This window comes from Oncorhynchus kisutch, linkage group LG14 (genome assembly GCF_002021735.2).
Source record: "Oncorhynchus kisutch isolate 150728-3 linkage group LG14, Okis_V2, whole genome shotgun sequence".
Classification (NCBI taxonomy): domain Eukaryota; kingdom Metazoa; phylum Chordata; class Actinopteri; order Salmoniformes; family Salmonidae; genus Oncorhynchus; species Oncorhynchus kisutch.
The window spans coordinates 63,487,838-63,508,331 of NC_034187.2; the positions used below are offsets into that span (position 1 = coordinate 63,487,838).

General features: G+C 44.1%; 1 protein-coding gene across 2 annotated transcripts; it reads right to left on the reverse strand.

Annotated features, from left to right (window-relative positions):
• Positions 1-11,499: 11,499 nt before the first annotated feature.
• Positions 11,500-19,581, reverse strand: LOC116353414 (zona pellucida sperm-binding protein 3-like). 2 transcript variants are annotated; one of them, XM_031788732.1, is made up of 10 exons: positions 19,070-19,581; positions 18,865-18,980; positions 18,672-18,775; positions 17,755-17,926; positions 17,469-17,586; positions 17,239-17,324; positions 16,931-17,115; positions 16,608-16,784; positions 12,123-12,251; positions 11,500-11,736 (listed from the first exon to the last, which is right to left on the reverse strand). In XM_031788732.1, exons 1-9 carry the CDS (start codon positions 19,484-19,486, stop codon positions 12,127-12,129), a joined length of 1,500 nt encoding a protein of 499 aa, XP_031644592.1. In that variant the 5' UTR covers positions 19,487-19,581; the 3' UTR covers positions 11,500-11,736; positions 12,123-12,126. The 2 variants fall into 2 exon arrangements, with proteins under 2 accessions (XP_031644592.1, XP_031644593.1); XM_031788733.1 differs by having other exon boundaries at positions 11,500-11,755; positions 19,070-19,552.
• Between the last annotated feature and the right edge of the window lie 913 nt (positions 19,582-20,494).

The window sequence follows — 20,494 nt, forward strand, 5'->3', positions numbered from 1 at the left end:
GATTAACATATTTTGGTGCGAAGAGTGCAAATCAATCCCAGAACAACAGCAAAGGACCTTGTGAAGATGCTAGAGGAAACGGGTATAAAAGTATCTATATCCATAGTAAAACAAGTCCTATATCAACATAACCTGAAAGGCTACTCCGCAAGGAAGAAGCCACTGCACCAAAACCGCCATAAAAAAGCCAGACTATGGTTTGCAACTGCACATGGGGACAAAGATCATACTTTTTGGAGAAATCTATAGTCTGATGAAACAGAAATGGAACTGTTTACACATAATGACCATTGTTATGTTTGGAGGAAAAAGGGAGGCTTGTAAGCCGAAGAACACCATCCCAACTGTGAAGTGAAGGGGTGGCGGCATCATGTTGTGGGGGTGCTTTGCTGCAGGAGGGACTGGTGCACTTCACAAAGTAGAAGGCATCATGAGGCAGGAAAATTATGTGGATTTATCGAGGCAGCATCTCAAGACATCAGTCTGGAAGTTAAAGCTTGGTCGCAAATGGGTCTTCCAAATGGACAATGACCCCAAGCATACTTCCAAAGTTGTGGCAAAATGGCTTAAGGACCACAAAGTCAAGGTTTTGGAGTGGCCATCACAAAGCCCTGACCTCAACCCTATAGAAAATTTGTGGCCAGATCTGAAAAAGCATGTGTGAGCAAGGAGGACTACAAACCTGACTCAGTTACACCATCTCTGTCAGGAAGAATGGGCCAAAATTCACCCAACTTATTGTGAGAAGCTTGTGGAAGTCTACCCAAAATGTTTGACCCAAGTTAAACAATTTAAAGACAATGCTACCAAATACACTCAATTAGTATGTAAACTCAATTAGTATGTAAACATTCCCACTGGGAATGTGATGAAAAAAAAGCTGAAATGCATCATTCTCTCTATTATTCTGACATTTCACATTCTTAAAATAAAGTAGTGCTCTTAACTGACCTATGACAGGGAATTTTTACTAGAATTAAATGTCAGGAATTGTGAAAAACTGAGTGTAAATGTATTTTGCTAAGGTGTATGTAAACTTCTGATTCAACTGTACATGATACAGACCACACCTTGGTGTCATTATACTCAATCGTGTGCTCTAAATATGGAGTATCACTACATTCTGAAATACAATTTTACACATTAATTTATTCAACACGAATCCCCCTGGTGATGACATTATTATCTGGAACTTGTGAGAACCACAACTTGTTTGAGTAGACCATAGAATCTGAGGGTTCCATAAAGAGAATTGAGATCATGAGGGCTTTTGAATTCTGAGAGCCATTTTGTTCTATGACCTAAAAATGGGTGTATTCCATTGCAAAACATTGTCTGTTCCTCCAAACGGAAAATGTTCCTTTTGTGCTGTTTGGTTCCTAGAGTAAATGGTAAACGGTTTTCCGTTGCAAAACGTTTTGCGACAGACAAAATGTTTAGCAACGGAATCCGACTACTGAATACAGCCCAGTTCATCCAGAGACACACGGCGGCCATTGTTGTTGTCTGAGTTCATCGATATGATCATAGTCGTCCTCAGTATATTCTACACAGATGGTGTAAGCCCCAATTGACGGCACTCCTTGACCTTCTTCAAAATGCTTCAGTTGGGTAACTTTATATTCTCTGTCCATGCATCTATCATCGGCCCCTCTTTTCAACAAACAAATGCAGCTTTCTACACTAAATGCCAATAGCAAAATTCAATGATGACAAGTTCATACATCCTCATACTGTTCTTCACCAGCAACATAAGCAAAAGAAAACAATAGAAAGTGATTAAGAATTAGACAGTGGTTTCTTCAAGGGAACCACACTCCTAATCTGAAGTATAAACTCTCCAGTCAATACAAAGAACAATGAGTGTCCAATTGTATTTGATAAGGGAGAAAATATTCTGATACCCTACCACACATGAATGTTTGACGAAACCAATGCTGGTGTGGGTGAAGGATTTTTGTTCCAGCTAGCACTAACTAACACAACTGATACCAATCAAGTCGTGAATGATGACGATGGTTGACAGTGTGTTGCTGATTGGCACTCAACTGCCTACACTGTCCCTAGAGTTCAGGGCCTGTATTCACATGGCTTCTCAGAATGAAGTGACTCAAATCCTATTCTTTTGTATATCCGATTCGAATCGGTTCATTTTCCTGCAGTCTGAACAGCCAAAAAGCACATGGAATCAGATATTTCAAGCCACATTTCGAACCACCTTCGTCTATCCTTTTGTGGACCCTAAGCAAGATTTGGTGGTGGGTCAATTTTTTTTGTGCCCCCCTATTGACGGTAGAGAAACAATTGTCTTTTAAAGGTTTTCCTGTAATTCTACATATTTTGCCATGGGGCATAGAGAAAACATTGCAGTTTTAAAGGAAGTCTTCTGCAGTTCTACACATTTTGCCATGGGGCGGAGAGAAAATGTTGCAGTTTTAAAGCTAATTTCCTGCAATTCTACACATTTTGCCATGACTTATGCCAGCTGTAAATGAGATCTTGTTCTCAACTAGCTTACCTGGTTAAATTAAGGTGAAATAAAAATAAATAAAAAATGATATCTGAGTGAGAGTGACTAACAAAATCAATGGGGCCCCATGGAAGTCAGGGCCCCTGTGCACATGCCCTGCGTGCCCGGTTGGTATTAGGCAATGATTACAAGTTTAGATAACTGCCGAGACTAATTTACCAATCAATTTTAATTTGCTGACATGGCTAAGTGAGTGACTGTCAGCGACTGGCAAAACAAGATAAAAACTGCTGATGCACAAACAAATTTCAAACTTGCACTTTCTGTATTCTACTATTCTAACTCTCAACAGTAAATTGAGAGTCTGACTAAGTTCCACAAAAAAAGATATACAGTATCAGTCAAAAGTTTGGACACACCTACTCATTGAAGTATTTTTCTTTATTTGTTCTATTTTCTTTATTGTAGAATAATATTGAAGACATCAACACTATGAAATATGGAATCATGTAGTAACCATGACCATTTATATTTGAGATTCTTCGAAGTAGCTGCCCTTTGCCTTGATAACAGCATTGCACACTCTTGACATTCTCTCAACCAGCTTCACCTGGAATGATTTTCCAGCAGTCTTGAAGGACTTCCCACATATGCTGACCACTTGTTGGCTGCTTTTCCTTCATTTTGCGGTTCAACTCATCCAAAATCATCTAAATTGTGTTGAGGTTGGGTGATTGTGGAGGCCAGATCATCTGATGCAGCAATCGATCACTCTCCTTGGTCAAATAGCCCTTGCACAGCCTGGGGGTGTGTTTGGTTGTTGTCCTGTTGAAAAACAAATCAAATCAAGTGTTATTGGTCACATACACATGTTTATCAGATGTTATTGCGGGTGTAGCGAAATGCCTGTGTTTCTAGCTCTAACAGAGCAATAATATCTAACAAGTAATATTTAACAATTTCACAACATATACCCAATACACAGAAATCTAAGTAAAGGAATGTAATTAAGAATATATAAATATATGGACGAGCAATGTCAGAGCGGCATAGGCTAAGATACAGTAGAATAGAATAGAGTACAGTATATACACTACCGTTCAAAAGTTTGGGGTCAGTTAGAAATGTCCTTGTTTTTGAAAGAAAAGCAAATAACATCAAATTGATCAAAAATTATGTGTAGACATTGTTAATGTTGTAAATGACTATTGTAGCTGAAAATGGCAGATTTTTTTAGTGGAATATCTACATAGGTGTACAGAGGCCCATTATCAGCAACCATCACTACTGTGTTCCAATGGCACGTTGTGTTAGCTAAGAAGCTAATTGATCATTAGAAAACCCCTTTGTTAGCACTGCTGAAAACTGTTGTGCTGATGCAATAAAACTGCCCATTAGACTAGTTGAGTATCTCGAGCAGCAGCATTTGTGGATTTGATTAAAGGCTGAAAATGACCAGAAACAAAGAACTTTCTTCTGAAACTCGTCAGTCTATTCTTGTTCTGAGAAATGAAGGCTATTCCATGCGAGAAATTGCCAAGAAACGGAAGATCTCGTTCAACGCTGTCTACTACTCCCTTCACAGAACAACTCAAACGGGCACTAACCAGAATAGAAAGAGGAGTGGGAGGCCCCAGTGCACAACTGAGCAAGAGGACAAGTACATTAGAGTGTCTAGTTTGAGAAACAGATGCCTCACAAGTCCTCAACTGGCAGCTTCATTAAATAGTATATGGAAAACACCAGTCTCAACGTCAACAGTGAAGAGGCGACTCTGGGATGCTGGCCTTCTAGGTAGAGTTGCAAAGAAAAAGCCATATCTCAGACTGGCCAATAAAAATGAAATATTAAGATGGGCAAAAGAACACAGACAAGATGGGCAAAAGAACACAGAAAAAGTGTTATGGACAGACAAATCTTAAGTTTGACGTGTTCGGATCACAAAGAAGAACATTTGTGAGATGTAGAAAAAATGTAAAGATGCTGGAGGAGTGCTTGATGCCATCTGTCAAGCATGGTGGAGGCAATGTGATGGGCTGGGGGTGCTTTGGTGGTGGTAAAGTGGGAGATTTGTACAGCGTAAAAGGGATCTTGAGGAACGGATCTTGAGGAAGGCTATCACTCCATTTTGCAATGTCATGCCATACCCTGTGGACGGCGCTCAATTGGAGCCAATTTCCTCCTACAACAGGACAAAGACCTAAAGCACAGCTACAAACTATGCAAAAATGATTTAGGGAAGTAGCAGTCAGCTGGTATTCTGTCTATAATGGAGTGGCCAGCACAGTCACCGGATCTCAACCCTATTGAGATGTTGTGGGAGTAGATTGACCGTATGGTACGTAAGAAGTGCCCATCAAGCCAATCCAACTTGTGGGAGGTGCTTCAGGATGCATGGGGTAGAATCTCTTCAGATTACCTCAACAAATTGACAACTAGAATGCCAAAGGCCTGCAAAGATGTAATTACTGCAAATGTAGGATTCTTTGATGAAAGCAAAGTTTGAAGGACACCATAATTATTTAAATTAAAAATTATTATTTATAACCTTGTCAACATCTTGACTATATTTCCTATTCATTTTGCAACTCATTTCATGTATGTTTTGATGGAAAACAAGGACATTTCTAAGTGAACCCAAACTTTTGAACGGTAGTGTACAAATGAGTAATGCAAAATATGTAAACATTATTAAAATGACTAGTGTTACATTTATTAAAGTGGCCAGTGATTTCAAGTCTATGAATATAGGCAGCAGCCGCTAATGTACGATTGATGGCTATTTAACATTCTGATGGCCTTGAGATAGCAGCTGTTTTTCAGTCTCTCGGTCCCAGCTTTGATGCACCTGTACTGACCTCGCCTTCTGGATGATAGCATGGTGAACAGGGTGTCGCTCAGGTGGTTGTTGCCCTTGATAATCTTTTTTGTCTTCCTGTGACATCGGGTGCTGTAGGTGTCCTGGAGGGCAGGTAGTTTGCCCCCGGTGATGCGTTGGGCAGACCGTACCACCCTCTGGAGAGCCCTGAGGTTGCGGATGGTTCAGTTGCCATACCAGGTTGTGATACAGCCCGACAGGATGCTCTTGATTGTGCATCAGTAAAGGTTTGTGAGGGTTTTAAGAGCCAAGACAAATTTCTTCAGCCTCCTGAAGTTGAAGAGGTGCTGTTGCGCCTACTTCACCACACTGTCTATGTGAGTGGACCATTTCAGTTTGTGAAGCGTTCCACTTTCTCCACTGCAGTCCCGTTGACGTGGATAGGGGGGTGCTCCCTCAGCTGTTTCCTGAAGTCCACGATCATCTCTTTTTTTTGTTTTGTTGAGTGTTTTTGTTTTGTTTCTATGGTGTTGAATGCTGAGCTGTAGTCAACGAACAGCATTCTTATATAGGTATTCCTCTTGACCAGACAGGATAGGGCAGTGTGCAGTGTGATGGCGATTGCATCGTCTGTGGACCTGTTTGGGGGGTATGCAAATTGAAGTGGGTCTAGGGTTGCCGGAAGGTGGAAATGATATGATCCTTGACTAGTCTCTTAAAGCACTTCAGGATGACAGAAGTGAGTGCTACGGGGCGGTAGTCATTTAGTTCAGTTATCTTTGCCTTCCTGGGTAAAGGAACCATGGAGGCCATCTTGAAGCATGTGGGGACAGCAGACTGGGATAGGGAATGATTGAATATGTCTGTAAACACACCAGCCAGCTGGTCTGTGCATGCTCTGAGGGACGCGGCTAGGTCTGGGCCAGCAGCCCTGCGAGGGTTAACACGTTTAAATGTTTTACTCACGTCAGACACGGAGAAGAAGAGGGGTGCCGCAGTTCTTGTTAGCGGCTCACGGCGGTGGCACTATATTATCCTCAAAGCGGGCAAAGAAGGTGTTTAGTTTGTCTGGAAGTGTGACGTCGTTGTCCGTGACGTGGCTGGTTTTCTTTTTGCAGTTCGTGATTTCCTGTAGACCCTGCCACATACATGTCATGTCTGAGCCGTTGAATTGGGACTCCACTTTGTCCCTGTACCGGCATTTCGCTTGTTTGATTGCCTTGCGCAGGGAATAACTACACTGTTTATATTCAGCCAAAATTCCCAGACCTTTTTCCATGGTTAAATGCGATTTTTTGTGATTTCAGTTTTGCGTGAATGCCGCCATCCATCCACGGTTTCTGTTTAGGGTAGGTTTTAATAGTCACAGTGGGTCCAACATCTCCAATGCACTTCCTTATAAATTCACTCACCGAGTCAACGTAAAGGTCAATGTTTTTCTCTGAGCCTGACTCCGGCTGACATATCCTGACATATCCCAGTCCGCGTGATCAAAACAATCTTGAAGCATGGATTTCAATTGGTCAGACCTGCGTTGAATAGTTCTAGTCACTGGTACATCCTGTTTGAGTTTCTGCCTATAAGACAGTAGGAGCATGATGGCATCGTGGTTGGATTTGCCTGAAGGGAGGTCTTTGTATGCATCGCGGAAGTTAGAGTGGCAGTGGTGGAGGGTATTACCCCCGCACAAAGTGCAATCAATATGCTGATAGAATTTAGGTAGCCTTGTTCTCAAATTGGCTTTGTTAAGATCCCCAGCTACAATAAATGCAGCCTCAGATATATGGTTTCCAGTTTACATAGAGTCCAGTGAAGTTCCTTTAGGGCCATCTTGGTGTCTGCTTGAGGGGGAATGTACACAGCTGTGAAGATAACTGACAAGAATTCTCTTGGAAGGTAATTTGGCTGGCATTTGATTGTGAGGAATTCTAGGTTGGGTGAGCAGAAGGACTTGAGTTGCTGTATGTTGTTATGATTACACCATGAGTCGTTAATCATGAAGCATACACCCCCGCCCTTCCTCTTCCCAGAGAGGTGTTAATCTCTGTGGGCGCGATGCATGGAGAAGTCCGGTGGCTGAACCGATTCCGACAACATATCCCGAGAGAGCCATGTTTCCATGAAACAGAGAATATGACCATCTCTGATCTCTTTCTGAAAGGCAACCCTTTCTCATATTTGTCTACCTTGTTGTCAAGACACTGGACATTGGCAGGTAGTATACTCGGGAGAGGTGGGCGATGTGCACGTTTACTGAGCCTGACCAGGAGGCCGCTCCGTCTGCCCTTTCTGCGGTGCCTTTGTCTTGGGTCAGCTTCTGGGATCAGATCCATTGTCCTGGGTGGTGGTCCAAATAGAGGATCCACTTCAGGAAAGTCATATTCCTGGTCGTAATGTTGGTAAGTTGGCGTCGCTCTTACATCCAGTAGTTCTACCCGGCTGTATGTAATAAGACTTAAGACTTCCTGGGGTAAGAAATAATACATTAAAAAAACAAAATACTGTCTAGTTTCCTAAGGACTCGAAGCGAACCGACCATCTCTGTCGACACCATCAGAGGAACGCGTTCTTGTTGGCCGCGTTCCTCTGCCCAGACGTCGCTGATACGTGGCAGATCTTAAAACTCCTGGATAGGTATTTTACATATCAGCTTACAAATCATATGTTATAGCAATATGCAGCGAGGGGAAACCAAATCTTTTTGTAGACTTCGGCGCTTTCACCAAATTGGGCCGAAAAACGGTTAATTACTCAGAGCTTCATTGTCTGTTTACAATGCACATTAGTGACATTTGCTGGTCAGCATTAAATATTTTAGATTCTTCAATGTATCCACCCTTTGCCTTGATGACACCTTTGCACACTCTTGGCATTTTCTCAACCAGCTTCACCTGGATGCTTTTTCTTGAGGAAATCCTGAAGGAGTTCCCTCATATGCTGAGCACTTGTTGGCTGCTTTTCCTTCACTTTGCGGTCCAACTCATTCCAAACCATCTCAATTGGGTTGAGGTCAGGTGATTGTTGAGGCCAGGTCATCTGATGCAGCACTTCATCACTGTCCTTCTTGGTCAAATAGCCATTACACAGCCTGGAGGTGTGTTGGGTCATTGCCCTGTTGAAAAACAAATGATAGTCCCACTGCGCGCAAACCAGATGGGATGAGCCAGAGTGCTGTGGTAGTCATGCTGGTTAAGTGTGCCTTGAATTTGAAATAAATCACCTACAGTGTCACCAGCAAAGCACCATCACACCTCCTCCTCCATGCTTCACAGTGGGAACCACACGTGGAGATTTTCCATTCACCTACTCTGTGTCTGACAAAGAAGCGGCGGTTGGAACCAAAAATCTCAAATATGGACTATTGCTAGTGTTTCATGGCCCAAGCAAGTCTCTTCTTCTTATTGGTGTCCTTTTGTAGTGGTTTCTTTTGCAGCAATTCGACCATGAAGGCCTGATTCACGCAGTCTCCTCTGAACAGTTGATGTTGAGATGTGTCTGTTACTTGAACACTGTGAACTCTTATTTGGTCTGCCATTTCTAAGGCTGGTAAGTCTAATAAACTTATCCTCTGCAGCAAAGGTAACTCTGGGTCTTCCTTTCCTGTGACGGTCCTCATGAGAGCCAGTTTCATCATAGCGCTTTATGGTTTTTGCGACCGCACTTGAAGAAATGTTCAAAGTTCTTTAAATTTTCCAGATTGACTGACCTTCATGTCTTAAAGTAGTGAGGGACTGTCCTTTCTCTTTGCTTATTTGAGCTGTTCTTGCCATAATATGGACTTGGTCTTTCACGAATTTGGGCTTTCTTCTGTTTACCACCCCTACCTTTTCACAACACAACGCATTAAGGAAAGAAACTCTACAAACAATGTTTTAACAAGGCGGCAGGTAGTCTAGTGGTCAGAGAGTTGGACTTGTAACCGGAAGGTTGCAAGATCGAATCCCTGAGCTGACAAGGTAAAAATCTGTCGTTCTGAACAAGGCAGTTAACCCAGTGTTCCTAGGCCATCATTGAAAATAAGATTTTGTTCTTAACTGACTTGCCTAGTTGAAAAAGGCACAGCTGTTAATTCAAATGCATTCCTGGTGCATTCATGATGTTAAGTGAGAGAATGCCAAGAGTGTGCAACGCTGTCATCACTGCAAAGGGTGAATAAATATAAATTGGATTTGTTTAACACATTTTTGGTAACTACATGATTCCATGTGTTATTTCATAGTTTGATGTCTTCACTATTATTGTACAATGTAGAAAATAGTAAAAAATTAAGAAAAACCCTTGAATGAGTAGGTGTGTCTGAACTTTTGGCTGGTACTGTATATAAACCTTTTGGGTAGTGGGCCCCCTAGTGTCCGGGGGCCCTAAGCGACCGCTTTTGTCTGGTGCTGGCCCTGACCTTCCAAGGTGGTTTGAAATCAGATACCAATTTGATTCCTGGCCATGCGACATGTGTCTAACGGTCAAATTTGATCTATTTGCCCTCGTGGTTTTTAAACTGCTATTTTACATATCTTGTTGCTTGCTAGTTAGTCAGTTGACAAGAACATGTATTGCTTACAGACAAATTATTGAATGTGCTAGAAAGCTACCTAGTTGACTGCTGTGGCGAGCCAGAAAGGACTCGTATTGAAATAGTTTCATTGTCCTTTGAGGCTTTAAGTGTTCTAACACGATCATTTTTAACATTCAAAGTAACTGGGAACATCCATGGTAGGCTTTGTCATCTTAGCTTGGAGAATCAGCATTCCAAAACAACAAAGCAGCACGCGCTCCAGCAGGTATATTTCACTGGTCACCCCCAAAGCCAATTCCTCCTTTGGTCACCTTTCCTTCCAGTTCTCTGATGCCAATGACTGGAACGTATTGCAAAAAAATCACTGAAGCTGGAGACTCATATCTCCCTCACTAACTTTAAGCACCAGCTGTCAGAGCAGCTCACAGATCACTGCACATAGTTCAGCTGTAAATACCTCATCCCCATACTGTTATATATTTTTTGCTCCGCAGTAGCTCTACTTGCACATTCATCTTCTGCACATAACTCCAGTGTTTAATTGCTACATTGTAATTATTTTGCCACTATGGCCTATTTATTGCCTTGCCTCATTTGCACACTGTATATACACACTTCTATTGTGTAGACTGTATGTTTGATTATTCCATGTGTAACCCTGTTTGTCACACTGCTTTGCTTTATCTTGGCCAGGTCGCAGTTGTAAATGAGAACTTGTCCTCTACTAGCCTACCTGGTTATAAAGGTGAAATACATTATTTTTTTAAGACAGATGTGAGTATGAGGCCTTGCAGTGTGAACAAGGCTCTAGTGCACTGATCTAAAAGGCAAAACCGATCCATTGATAAGCTGTTCTATAGTCAGAGATGCTTTGGGAATATGGGCCTAGAACCCTAAGGCCATCGGCTGCGTTTAGACAGGCAGCCCAATTCTGCTCATTTGTGTGAATTGGCACCTGAATCTCTCATCTCTGGCTTTTTGAACTCAGAACAGGTACCGTGGCAATCCCGTAGCGCCTGCCCAACTAGATGCTTAAGCATTGCAACCAGTGGTTGTGTGCCACGTCATCAACAGTGCTGTATGGTTAGTTGATTTGTTAAATACATAGCCAGGCATTTTAAGATCTGGCAGGCATCTGCAATGTAGTCAGGGAGGAACTTTCCATTGATTGAGGCTAGGCCTACACCACACTAAACCCAAACACTTGGGTTTTAGCACTAAATTATCCTTCTGGATAATATTGGAAGTCTCTCAAAAAAGGGTCGGATTAAGGAAAAGGACCAGTTAGAAATGCCAGTGCCGGTTTCTGGTTCCAGTCCGCTAGCGGAGGTTGAGGGAAGCCGTGAAACACTTGGAAACCATGGGTTTAATACCATTCCACTGCAGTTACCACAAGCCCGGTCTTCCCAATTAAGGGGCCACCAACCTCCTGTGCAGTCCACCCATTCCTCAGACCCTTCATAGTAAGCCCAATGTCTCAGAATTCCCTGTAACTTACATGCTCAATCAGGAACCTTGGGACAGAGTCACGTTAATCCAGCATGTGATGTCTGGCTACGCAAACACCAATACAGACCAAAGACTAAACTAGGAAATGTCAGTTGGCAGCAACAGGCTCTCACTTTAACAAATGAAGGCAATATTTCAGAGTACTCTAGCATTTAGTGCATAATGGTGAAGACAGAAAGTCAGTCGAAGTAACATTAAATCATTTATTTTTCAAAGAGATTAACAGGCATCTCTTGAGATTTCGTCTCAGTCCCTTCACTGGTTGAGTTCGCCAGGAGCAGATGTGGTGCTTATGTCACTTTGTTGTAGGGTCATCCTCCTTGTGTGCTGGGACATCAGGACCGGCACCAACCTCAGTGAGTTGGAGTGTGCTGCTGCTTGGAGCAAGTCTATTATGGGCCACCACGACAACAGCGCCTTCCAATTCTAGAAATTGGATAGTGGACTGGTGAAACATATCCCTTCTTTATGAAACCACATCAAAAGCAGATATTTAAAAGTGATACTGGCAATTGCCATGTGCAGGTTGACATTTATTGAGACGGTATTGTCCTGGAGGCAGAACTGAGCGATTTCCACTAGCTGTGCCAGATGGAAAGTCAAAATTGGCTACATTGTAACAATGTATGCTTTTAATTTAATGTTAGGCATTAGGGTTGGCAGTGAGGTTAATGTTTAAAAATCATATTTTATTACTTTGTGGCTGTGCCAGCTAGTGAACATTCTGCGGAGCCATCCCAATAAGTGCTAACCTGCTTGCCATGTGCAGGTTATTTCCCTCTAAAATAGCAGTACCATCATCCCATACATACCCTTTCAATAGGTTCCAATCTCATACTGATCCTCCTCTTCACCCAGATACTCTTTCTCTGTGGTAACCTCAAGGTCTCCAATGGGCTCAGGTGTAGGAATCAACTCAGGGTCTGGAGTGGCCTCCAGCTCTGAGAACAGACGATTTAGCACAGAGCCTACATGCAATTTTCATTCAAAACAGCAACGTACTGTCATTACTTGGGTTGTTGGGTCCGACCCTTGGGCCCAAGGGACTAACCTCATTTTGGGATTGGGCGAAATAAGGTCCTGGAATTAAATGTAACAGATTAACACAGCCAGTGTTGGCAGAATTGCTAGCCTATAGGGATAGGAAAAGACAGGTGTCCGAAGTGGCACCCGATGACCTATAGAGTGCACTACTTTTGACCAGTACATCATGGTCTGGGCAATAGTCTGGACATCCTGGTTGCTTCCCACACATTTTAAAAACTGGCTTCCCACTTCTGTACGTACTAGAATGCGAGTTTGGCATAGAGGCCTATGTCACTACCGTAACCTGTGTGTAGTTAAGCCGACCCGCTCTGCCTACTCAACACCATTTTACCTGCTGTTGTGCTAGCTGATTAGCTGTTGTCTCACCCGCGGTTTTAGCTAGCTCTCCCAATCAACATCTGCGATTACTGTATGCCTCACTGTAGGTCTCAAATGTCAATATGCCTTGTATACTGTTGTTCAGGTTAGTCATCATTGTTTTAGTTTACAATAGAGCCCCTAGTTCCACTCTTCATACCTCTGATAGCTCCTTTGTCCCACCTCCCACACATGCAGGGACCTCACCCATTACAGCCAGCATGTCCAGAGATACCTCTCTTATCATCACCCAGTGCCTGGGCTTACCGCTGCTGTACCCGCACCCCACCATAGCCCTGTCTGCGCATTATGCCCTGAATATATTCTACCATGCCCAGAAATCTGCTCCTTTTATTCTTTGTCCCCAACACTCTTGGCGACCAGTTTTGATAGCCTTTAGCCGCACCCTCAGACTACTCCTCTGTTCCGCGAGTGATGTGGAGGTAAACCCAGGCCCTGCATGTCCCCAGGCACCCTCATTCGTTGACTTCTGTGATCGAAAAAGCCTTGGTTTCATGCATGTCAACATCAGAAGCCTCCTCCCTAAGTTTGTTTTACTCACTGCTTTAGCACACTCTGCTAACACTGATGTCCTTGCAGTGTCTGAATCCTGGCATAGGAAGGCCACCAAAAATTGAGATTTCCATACCCAACTATAACATTTTCCGTCAAGACTGCAACTCCTCCCCCTTAGAACTGCCAGTCTACTGCAGAGATAGCCTGCAAAGTAATGTCATACTTTCCAGGTCCATACCCAAACAGTTCGAACTACTAATTTTAAAAATTACTCTCCCGAAATAAGTCTCACTGTTGCTGCCTGCTACAGACCCCCCTCAACTCCCAGCTGTGCCCTGGACACCATTTGTGAATTGATCACCCCCCATCTAGCTTCAGAGTTTGTTCTGTTAGGTGACCTAAACTGGGATATGCTTAACACCCCGGCAGTCCTACAATCTAAGCTAGATGCCCTCAATCTCACAAATCAAGGAACCCACCAGGTACAAACCTAAATCTGCAAACAAGGGCACCCTCATAGACGTCATCCTGACCAACTGGCCCTCCAAATACACCTCCGCTGTCTTCAACCAGGAGCTCAGCGATCACTGCCTCTATCCCCTACGGATCCGCAGTCAAACTACCACCCCTCATCACTGTCAAACGCTCCCTAAAACACTTCTGCGAGCAGGCCTTTAGTCGACCTGGCCCGGGTATCCTGGAAGGATATTGACCTCATCCCGTCAGTTGAGGATGCCTGGTCATTCTTTAAAAGTAACTTCCTCACCATCTTAGATGAGCATGCTCCGTTCAAAAAAATGCAGAACTACAGACCTGACTGCCCTCGACCAGCACAAAAACATCCTGTGGCGGACTGCAATAGCATCTAATTGTCCCCGCGATATGCAACTGTTGAGGGAAGTCAGGAACCAATACACGCAGTCAGGAAAGCAAAGGCTAGCTTTTTTAGGCAGAAATTTGCATCCTGTAGCTCTAACTCCAAAAAGTTCTGGGACACTGTGAAGTCCATGGAGAACAAGAGCACCTCCTCCCAGCTGCCCACTGCACTAAGGCTAGGTAACACGGTCACCACCGATAAATCCATGATTATCGAAAACTTCAACAAGCATTTCTCAACGGCTGGCCATGCCTTCCTCCTGGCTACTCCAACCTCGGCGAACAGCTCCGCCCCCCAGCCTCTCCAGGTTCTCCTTTACCCAAATAGCAGATGTTCTGAAAGAGCTGCAAAACCTGAACCCGTACAAATCAGCTGGGCTTGACAATCTGGACCCTCTATTTCTGAAACTATCCGCCGCGATTGTCGCAACCCCTATTACCAGCCTGTTCAACCTCTTTCATATCGTCTGAGATCCCCAAGGATTGGAAAGCTGCCGCAGTCATCCCCCTCTTCAAAGGGGGAGACACCCTGGACCCAAACTGTTACAGACCTATATCCATCCTGCCCTGCCTATATAAGGTCTTCGAAAGCCAAGTGAACACAGGTCACTGACCATCTCGTATCCCACCGTACCTTTTCCGCTGTGCAATCTGGTTTCCGAGCCGGTCACGGGTGCACCTCAGCAACGCTTAAGGTACTAAACGATATCATAACCGCCATCGATAAAAGACAGTACTGTGCAGCCGTATTCATTGACCTGGCCAAGGCTTTCGACTATATCAATCACCATATTCTTATCGGCAGACTCAGTAGCCTCGGTTTTCTAATGACTGCCTTGCCTGGTTCACCAACTACTTTGCAGACAGAGTTCAGTGTGTCAAATCGGAGGGCATGTTGTCCGGTCCTCTGGCAGTCTCTGGGGGTGCCACAGGGTTCAATTCTCGGGGACGACTCCTTTCTCTGTATATATATATCAATGATGTTGCCCTTGCTGCGGGCGATTCCCTGATCCACCTCTACGCAGACGACACCATTCTGTATACTTCCGGCCCTTCCTTGGACACTGTGCTATCTAACCTCCAAACGAGCTTCAACGCCATACAACTCTTCCGTGGCCTCCAACTGCTCTTAAATGCTAGTAAAACCAAATGCATGCTTTTCAACCGTTCGCTGCCTGCACCCGCACGCCCGACTACCATCAACACCCTGGATGGTTCCGACCTAGAATATGTGGACATCTATAAGTACCTAGGTGTCTGGCTAGACTGTAAACTCTCCTTCCAGACTCATATCAAACATCGCCAATCTAAAATCAAATCTAGAGTCGGCTTTCTATTCCGCAACAAAGCCTCCACTCACGCCGCAAAACTTACCCTAGTAAAACTGACTAATCTGCCGATTCTCGACTTCGGCGATGTAATCTACAAAATAGCTTCCAATACGCTACTCGGGTAACTGGATGCAGTTTATCACAGTGCCATCCGTTTTGTTACTAACGCACCTTATACCACCCACCACTGCGACCTGTATGCTCTAGTCGGCTGGCCCTCGCTACATATTCGTCGCCAGACCCACTGGCTCCAGGTATTCTACAAATCCATGCTAGGTAAAGCTCCGCCTTATCTCAGTTCACGATGGCAACACCCACCCTTAGCACGCGCTCCAGCAGGTGTATCTCACTGATCATCCCTAAAGCCAACAGCTCATTTGGCCGCCTTTCGTTCCAGTTCTCTGCTGCCTGTGACTGGAACGAATTGCAAAAATCACTGAAGTTGGAGACTTTTCTCCCTCACCAAACATCTGCTATCTGAGCAGCTAACCGATCACAGTCTATCGGTAAATAGCCCACCCAATTTACCTAACTTATCCCCATACTGTTTATATTCATTTACTTTTCTGCTCTTTTGCACACCAGTAGCTCTACCTGTACATGACCATCTGATCATTTATCACTCCAGTGTTAATCTGCAAAATTGTGATTATTCGCCTACCTCCTCATGCATTTTGCACACAATGTATATAGACTTGATTTCTACCGTGTTATTGACTTGTTAATTGTTTACTCCATGTGTAACTCTGTTGTCTGTTCACACTGCTATGCTTCCTCTTGGCCAGGTCGCAGTTGTAAATGAGAACTTGTCCTCAACTAGCCTACCTGGTTAAATAAAGGTGAAATAGATTAAATAAAATCCACTCTAATTCATACAAAATAGTAGCTAGCAAGATGGAGATCAGGTATATTTAATGAGTGCATTATTCAAGTGGCTAGTTTACCTCAACTACCTTCACTAAAACCACTGCAAAGGTATTCCCTGCAAAATTTGGTTTCAAATCATGACGTTCTGCCTCGTGACTTGTTGGGAGAAGTTGCCAAACGAGTCAGTCATTGAAACCAGACCCTAGTCACTGCTGTTGCCTAGGGTTGGGTTCTCAAGACTACCTGTTCAAAGGTAGTGCACTACATAAGGAATAAGATTATGCCATGTCAGAGTCAAATTACCGCTCTTGAAGTCCATGCCACGCCAACGACTGCCAGGTGATACGGGCTTCCTGTCCCCTGTTGAGGCAGGGAAGCCAGGTATATCGATACCTCCACTCATCCGTGGAGATAGAGGTGCACTCTTCTGTTTACTTGGGAGGACAATCATGGGGCCCAAAGTAGTATCCTGGTCCCATACTAAAAGGACAACACATTAAACATACATTTGCAGTCAAGACACTCAATTAGTCTTCCCTCAATTTCCATATTGGAGAAGGTCCCGCCCCTGCAATGTGTTTTGAGAAGGTGGTGATGGAATAGAGGGATTAAGATGTCAAATACACCTTTCATCCCAATACTCCAATTGTCAGAGGCTGGGGGTTTGTTGCGGTAGACACGAGGTTCAAGTTGGCTACCACCTAGTCTTGGACTGAGGGGACGTTGTGCTGGAGCTTGATCAACCCCCTTCTGTCTACTCAGGCTTGGACAACGCCCACATAGCAAATCATTCTCATCAGCAGACCTCCATCTGAAATGTATGAAAGATCTACTCATGGACCAAGAACACACCACTTTCTTAAAAAGCTATGGTTATTCCAGTGAATAGGTCACAGCCCAGTAACAGTAACTAAGGAAATGTGACTTATCCCACCTGCCATCAATGAAGGAGCATGCCTTGTTGCTAGGCTCTGCATGGTCCATGACAGGGACTGCCATAAGGTGGCAGTTGATGTACAGCTGTGAAAAACAGGATAAGCAAAACAAAGATGCAGAATCACAGTAGCCTACACAATGTCTGTAAATTATGTTCCTGTAGAATCATTTAACTACAGTACCCATAATGACCTCTACAACATTGTTTTTATTAAATACCGCCCTCACCTCTGCCCTGTCCTCCTGGTAGAACCTAAAGGCATCAATGTGGAACCCGAGCTTGTTGTCCTGGGTCCTACGCATGAAACCAGAGCGGGAACCAGGCAGCTGGGAATCCGTCAAGCACCTGGAGGGAGATAATATTCAAATACATATTGGGGCATCTTCCTTAGTAACCAATTAAGAAGTCTCAAAGAAACCACAAAAATGGTGGAAGCCCTCAAATGGCATATTCTATCGTTCTCTACGGGCCAGCCGGATAATAGTCGCTCTAAGTCATTCCCCCCCTGCTTACCCATCACTCTCAATGAAGACATATCTGGGGACAGAGTTGCTATCGGGGTCCAGTGTGGCCACGCAGCTGCTAACAAAGACTCTGGTGTGGTGAGCAACCCTGACAGATGCCTCAATGTTGATGGGATCACCCAGGAAGTAGACTCCAGAACCCCGCTCATAGAGCCAGTCACCTGGAAAGGAAATGGCAGTAAAGAAAGAGACCTGCAAGCGATGCGTTTCAAAGTTACGACCACGAGTCGCTATTAAAACTACCACGGCCAGAACATATTGTCAATAGGCGCTCAACTAGTGAGAATCTAATAGATTAAAATGAGGGCCATGTTTAGGGGGCAAACTGTATAACGTTGCAGATAGAAGTGTGTCCCCAATAACAGTTGTCTGATGTGATTCCGTATTTTGCATGTCAGAGGGGCATGTGTGCTACATAGTACATTTATATCTGCCTGCGGCTATGGAACCCTGACCTGTTCACCGGACGTGCTACCTGTCCCAGACCGGCTGTTTTCAACTCTAGAGACAGCAGAAGCGGTAGAGATACTCAATGATCGGCTATGAAAAGCCAACTGACATTTACTCCTGAGGTGCTGACCTGTTGCACCCTCGACAACTACTGTGATTATTATTTGACCATGCATGAACATTTGAACATCGTTGCCATGTTCGATTATAATCTCCACCCGGCACAGCCAGAAGAGGACTGGCCACCCCTCAGAGCCTTTCCTAGCCACCGTGCTTCGACACCTACATTGTGTGCTGTTGTAAGAAGGGCTATATAAATACATTTGATATCTGAACATTCAATTCACGGGTTTTACCAAGCTTCTGGGAGAGCACCATTGTATCCTTTTGATTTATTATCTGAATGGTCAACAAAATTGTACCCTGCGAAATACAGCCCAGGATTGAAATACCCACTTGTCATAAGCTTCAATGAGAACTGCAGGGTGTCTTCAGCAGACACTGTGGCGGTGAAAGGGATCCAGGTCGGCTGGAGAGAAGAGCTGTCCAAACTGTACTTCCTGAAACAGAAAGTACAGACCGGTAAATACACCAATAGGTCAACGCAGGATTCCTATGACCGTCATACAACAGTATAGCCTAAACTCACCTTTCATAATGACACTCAATTGGGATTACAGCACCAGCCATTCGAATAACGCCATCTGGTGTGGTTCTGGGTGTATATCTGAGGAGGTTTGCGTAGATCAATGAGTCTTTGTTCAGCTGTGGAGTCACAAAGCAGCATTTACGAGAAGGTTGTTTCAAGAAGTCAACTACTGAATTTAAAATATATATATATATATATATATTACCAAGTACTTGGTTCCACAGTCCGAAAGTGCTGCAAATATTCTGTACTCATCTCCGGCTGCTGAAGCTGTAGCCCTACACGGCTCTTGGTCTTGGTACTGTTCAACTCCAAGTCGCAGGTCATCCACATCGATTAGATTACCGAGTATAAACAGATCAGCATTCACTACTATCTCCATGTAGTCTGAATGGCACGTCACAGCGACAGTTTCTACTCGAACTGGCCGAGAAACTGTTTGTTGGAGTGGAGGCATGCGTGGACGATTGTCAAATTGCGGTGTTCGCCTTGGAAGTTGTTGCCATGTGTCAGTGCTATAAGTATATGACAAAGCAGGAGAGATTAAGAAGTTTTCCACAAGTAAAAACCAAACCAGTTGCTTGAACAATAACCCGAGCGTGTTTGCCATCATGAGTCCCATGCCAACAACTAATGTGACTCTGTAGGTTAGAGGACAGCGTGCTTCTGCTATGCTACAATTGATGAAACTGAGGTAGCTTTTAACATCCAACCAGGCTGCACACCTGGGCTGGAATACGCCCTAATTTGGCCTTGCATCTGATTAGTCAAGATCTTTAATTGGCACGCATGTTCAAATCAAATCACTTTTTTTTTGTCACAAACACATGGTTAGCAGATGTTAATGCGAGTGTAGCGAAATGCTTGTGCTTCTGGTTCCGACAGTGCAGTAATATCTAACAGTTCCCCAACAACCTCAACTAATCCACACAAATCTAAAAGGGGTGAATGAGAAAATGTACATATAAATATAAGGATGAACAACGGCCAAGCGGCATAGGCAAGGTGCAATAGATGGTATAAAATACAGTACATAAATATGATATGAGTATTGTAAGATATGTAAACATTATTAAGTGGCATCGTTTAAAGTGACTAGGGATCCATTTGTTAAAGTGGTCAGTGATTGGGTCTCCATGTAGGCAGCAGCCTCTCTGAGTTAGTGACTGCTGTTTAGCAGTCTGATGGCCTTGAGATAGAATCTGTTCTTCAGTCTCTCGGTCCCAGCTTCGATGCACCTATACTGATCTCCCCTTCTGGATGGTAGCGGTGTGAACAGGCAGTGGCTCGGGTGGCTGTTGTCTTTGATGATCTTTTTTTGCCTACCTGTGACATCGGGTGCTATAGATGTCATGGTGGGCAGGTAGTTTGCCCCGGGTGATGCGTTGTGCAGACCGCAGCACCCTCTGGAGAGCCTTGCGGTTGAGGGCAAGCAGTTGCCGTACCAGGCTGTGATACATCCTGACAGGATGCTCTCGATTGTGGATCTGTAAAAGTTAGTCAGGGTTTTGGGTGACAAGCCACTTTTCTTCAGCCTCCTGAGGTTGAAGAGGCGCTGTTGCGCCTTCTTCACCACACTTTCTGTGTGGGTGGACCATTTCAGTTTGTCGTTGATGTGTATGCCGAGGAA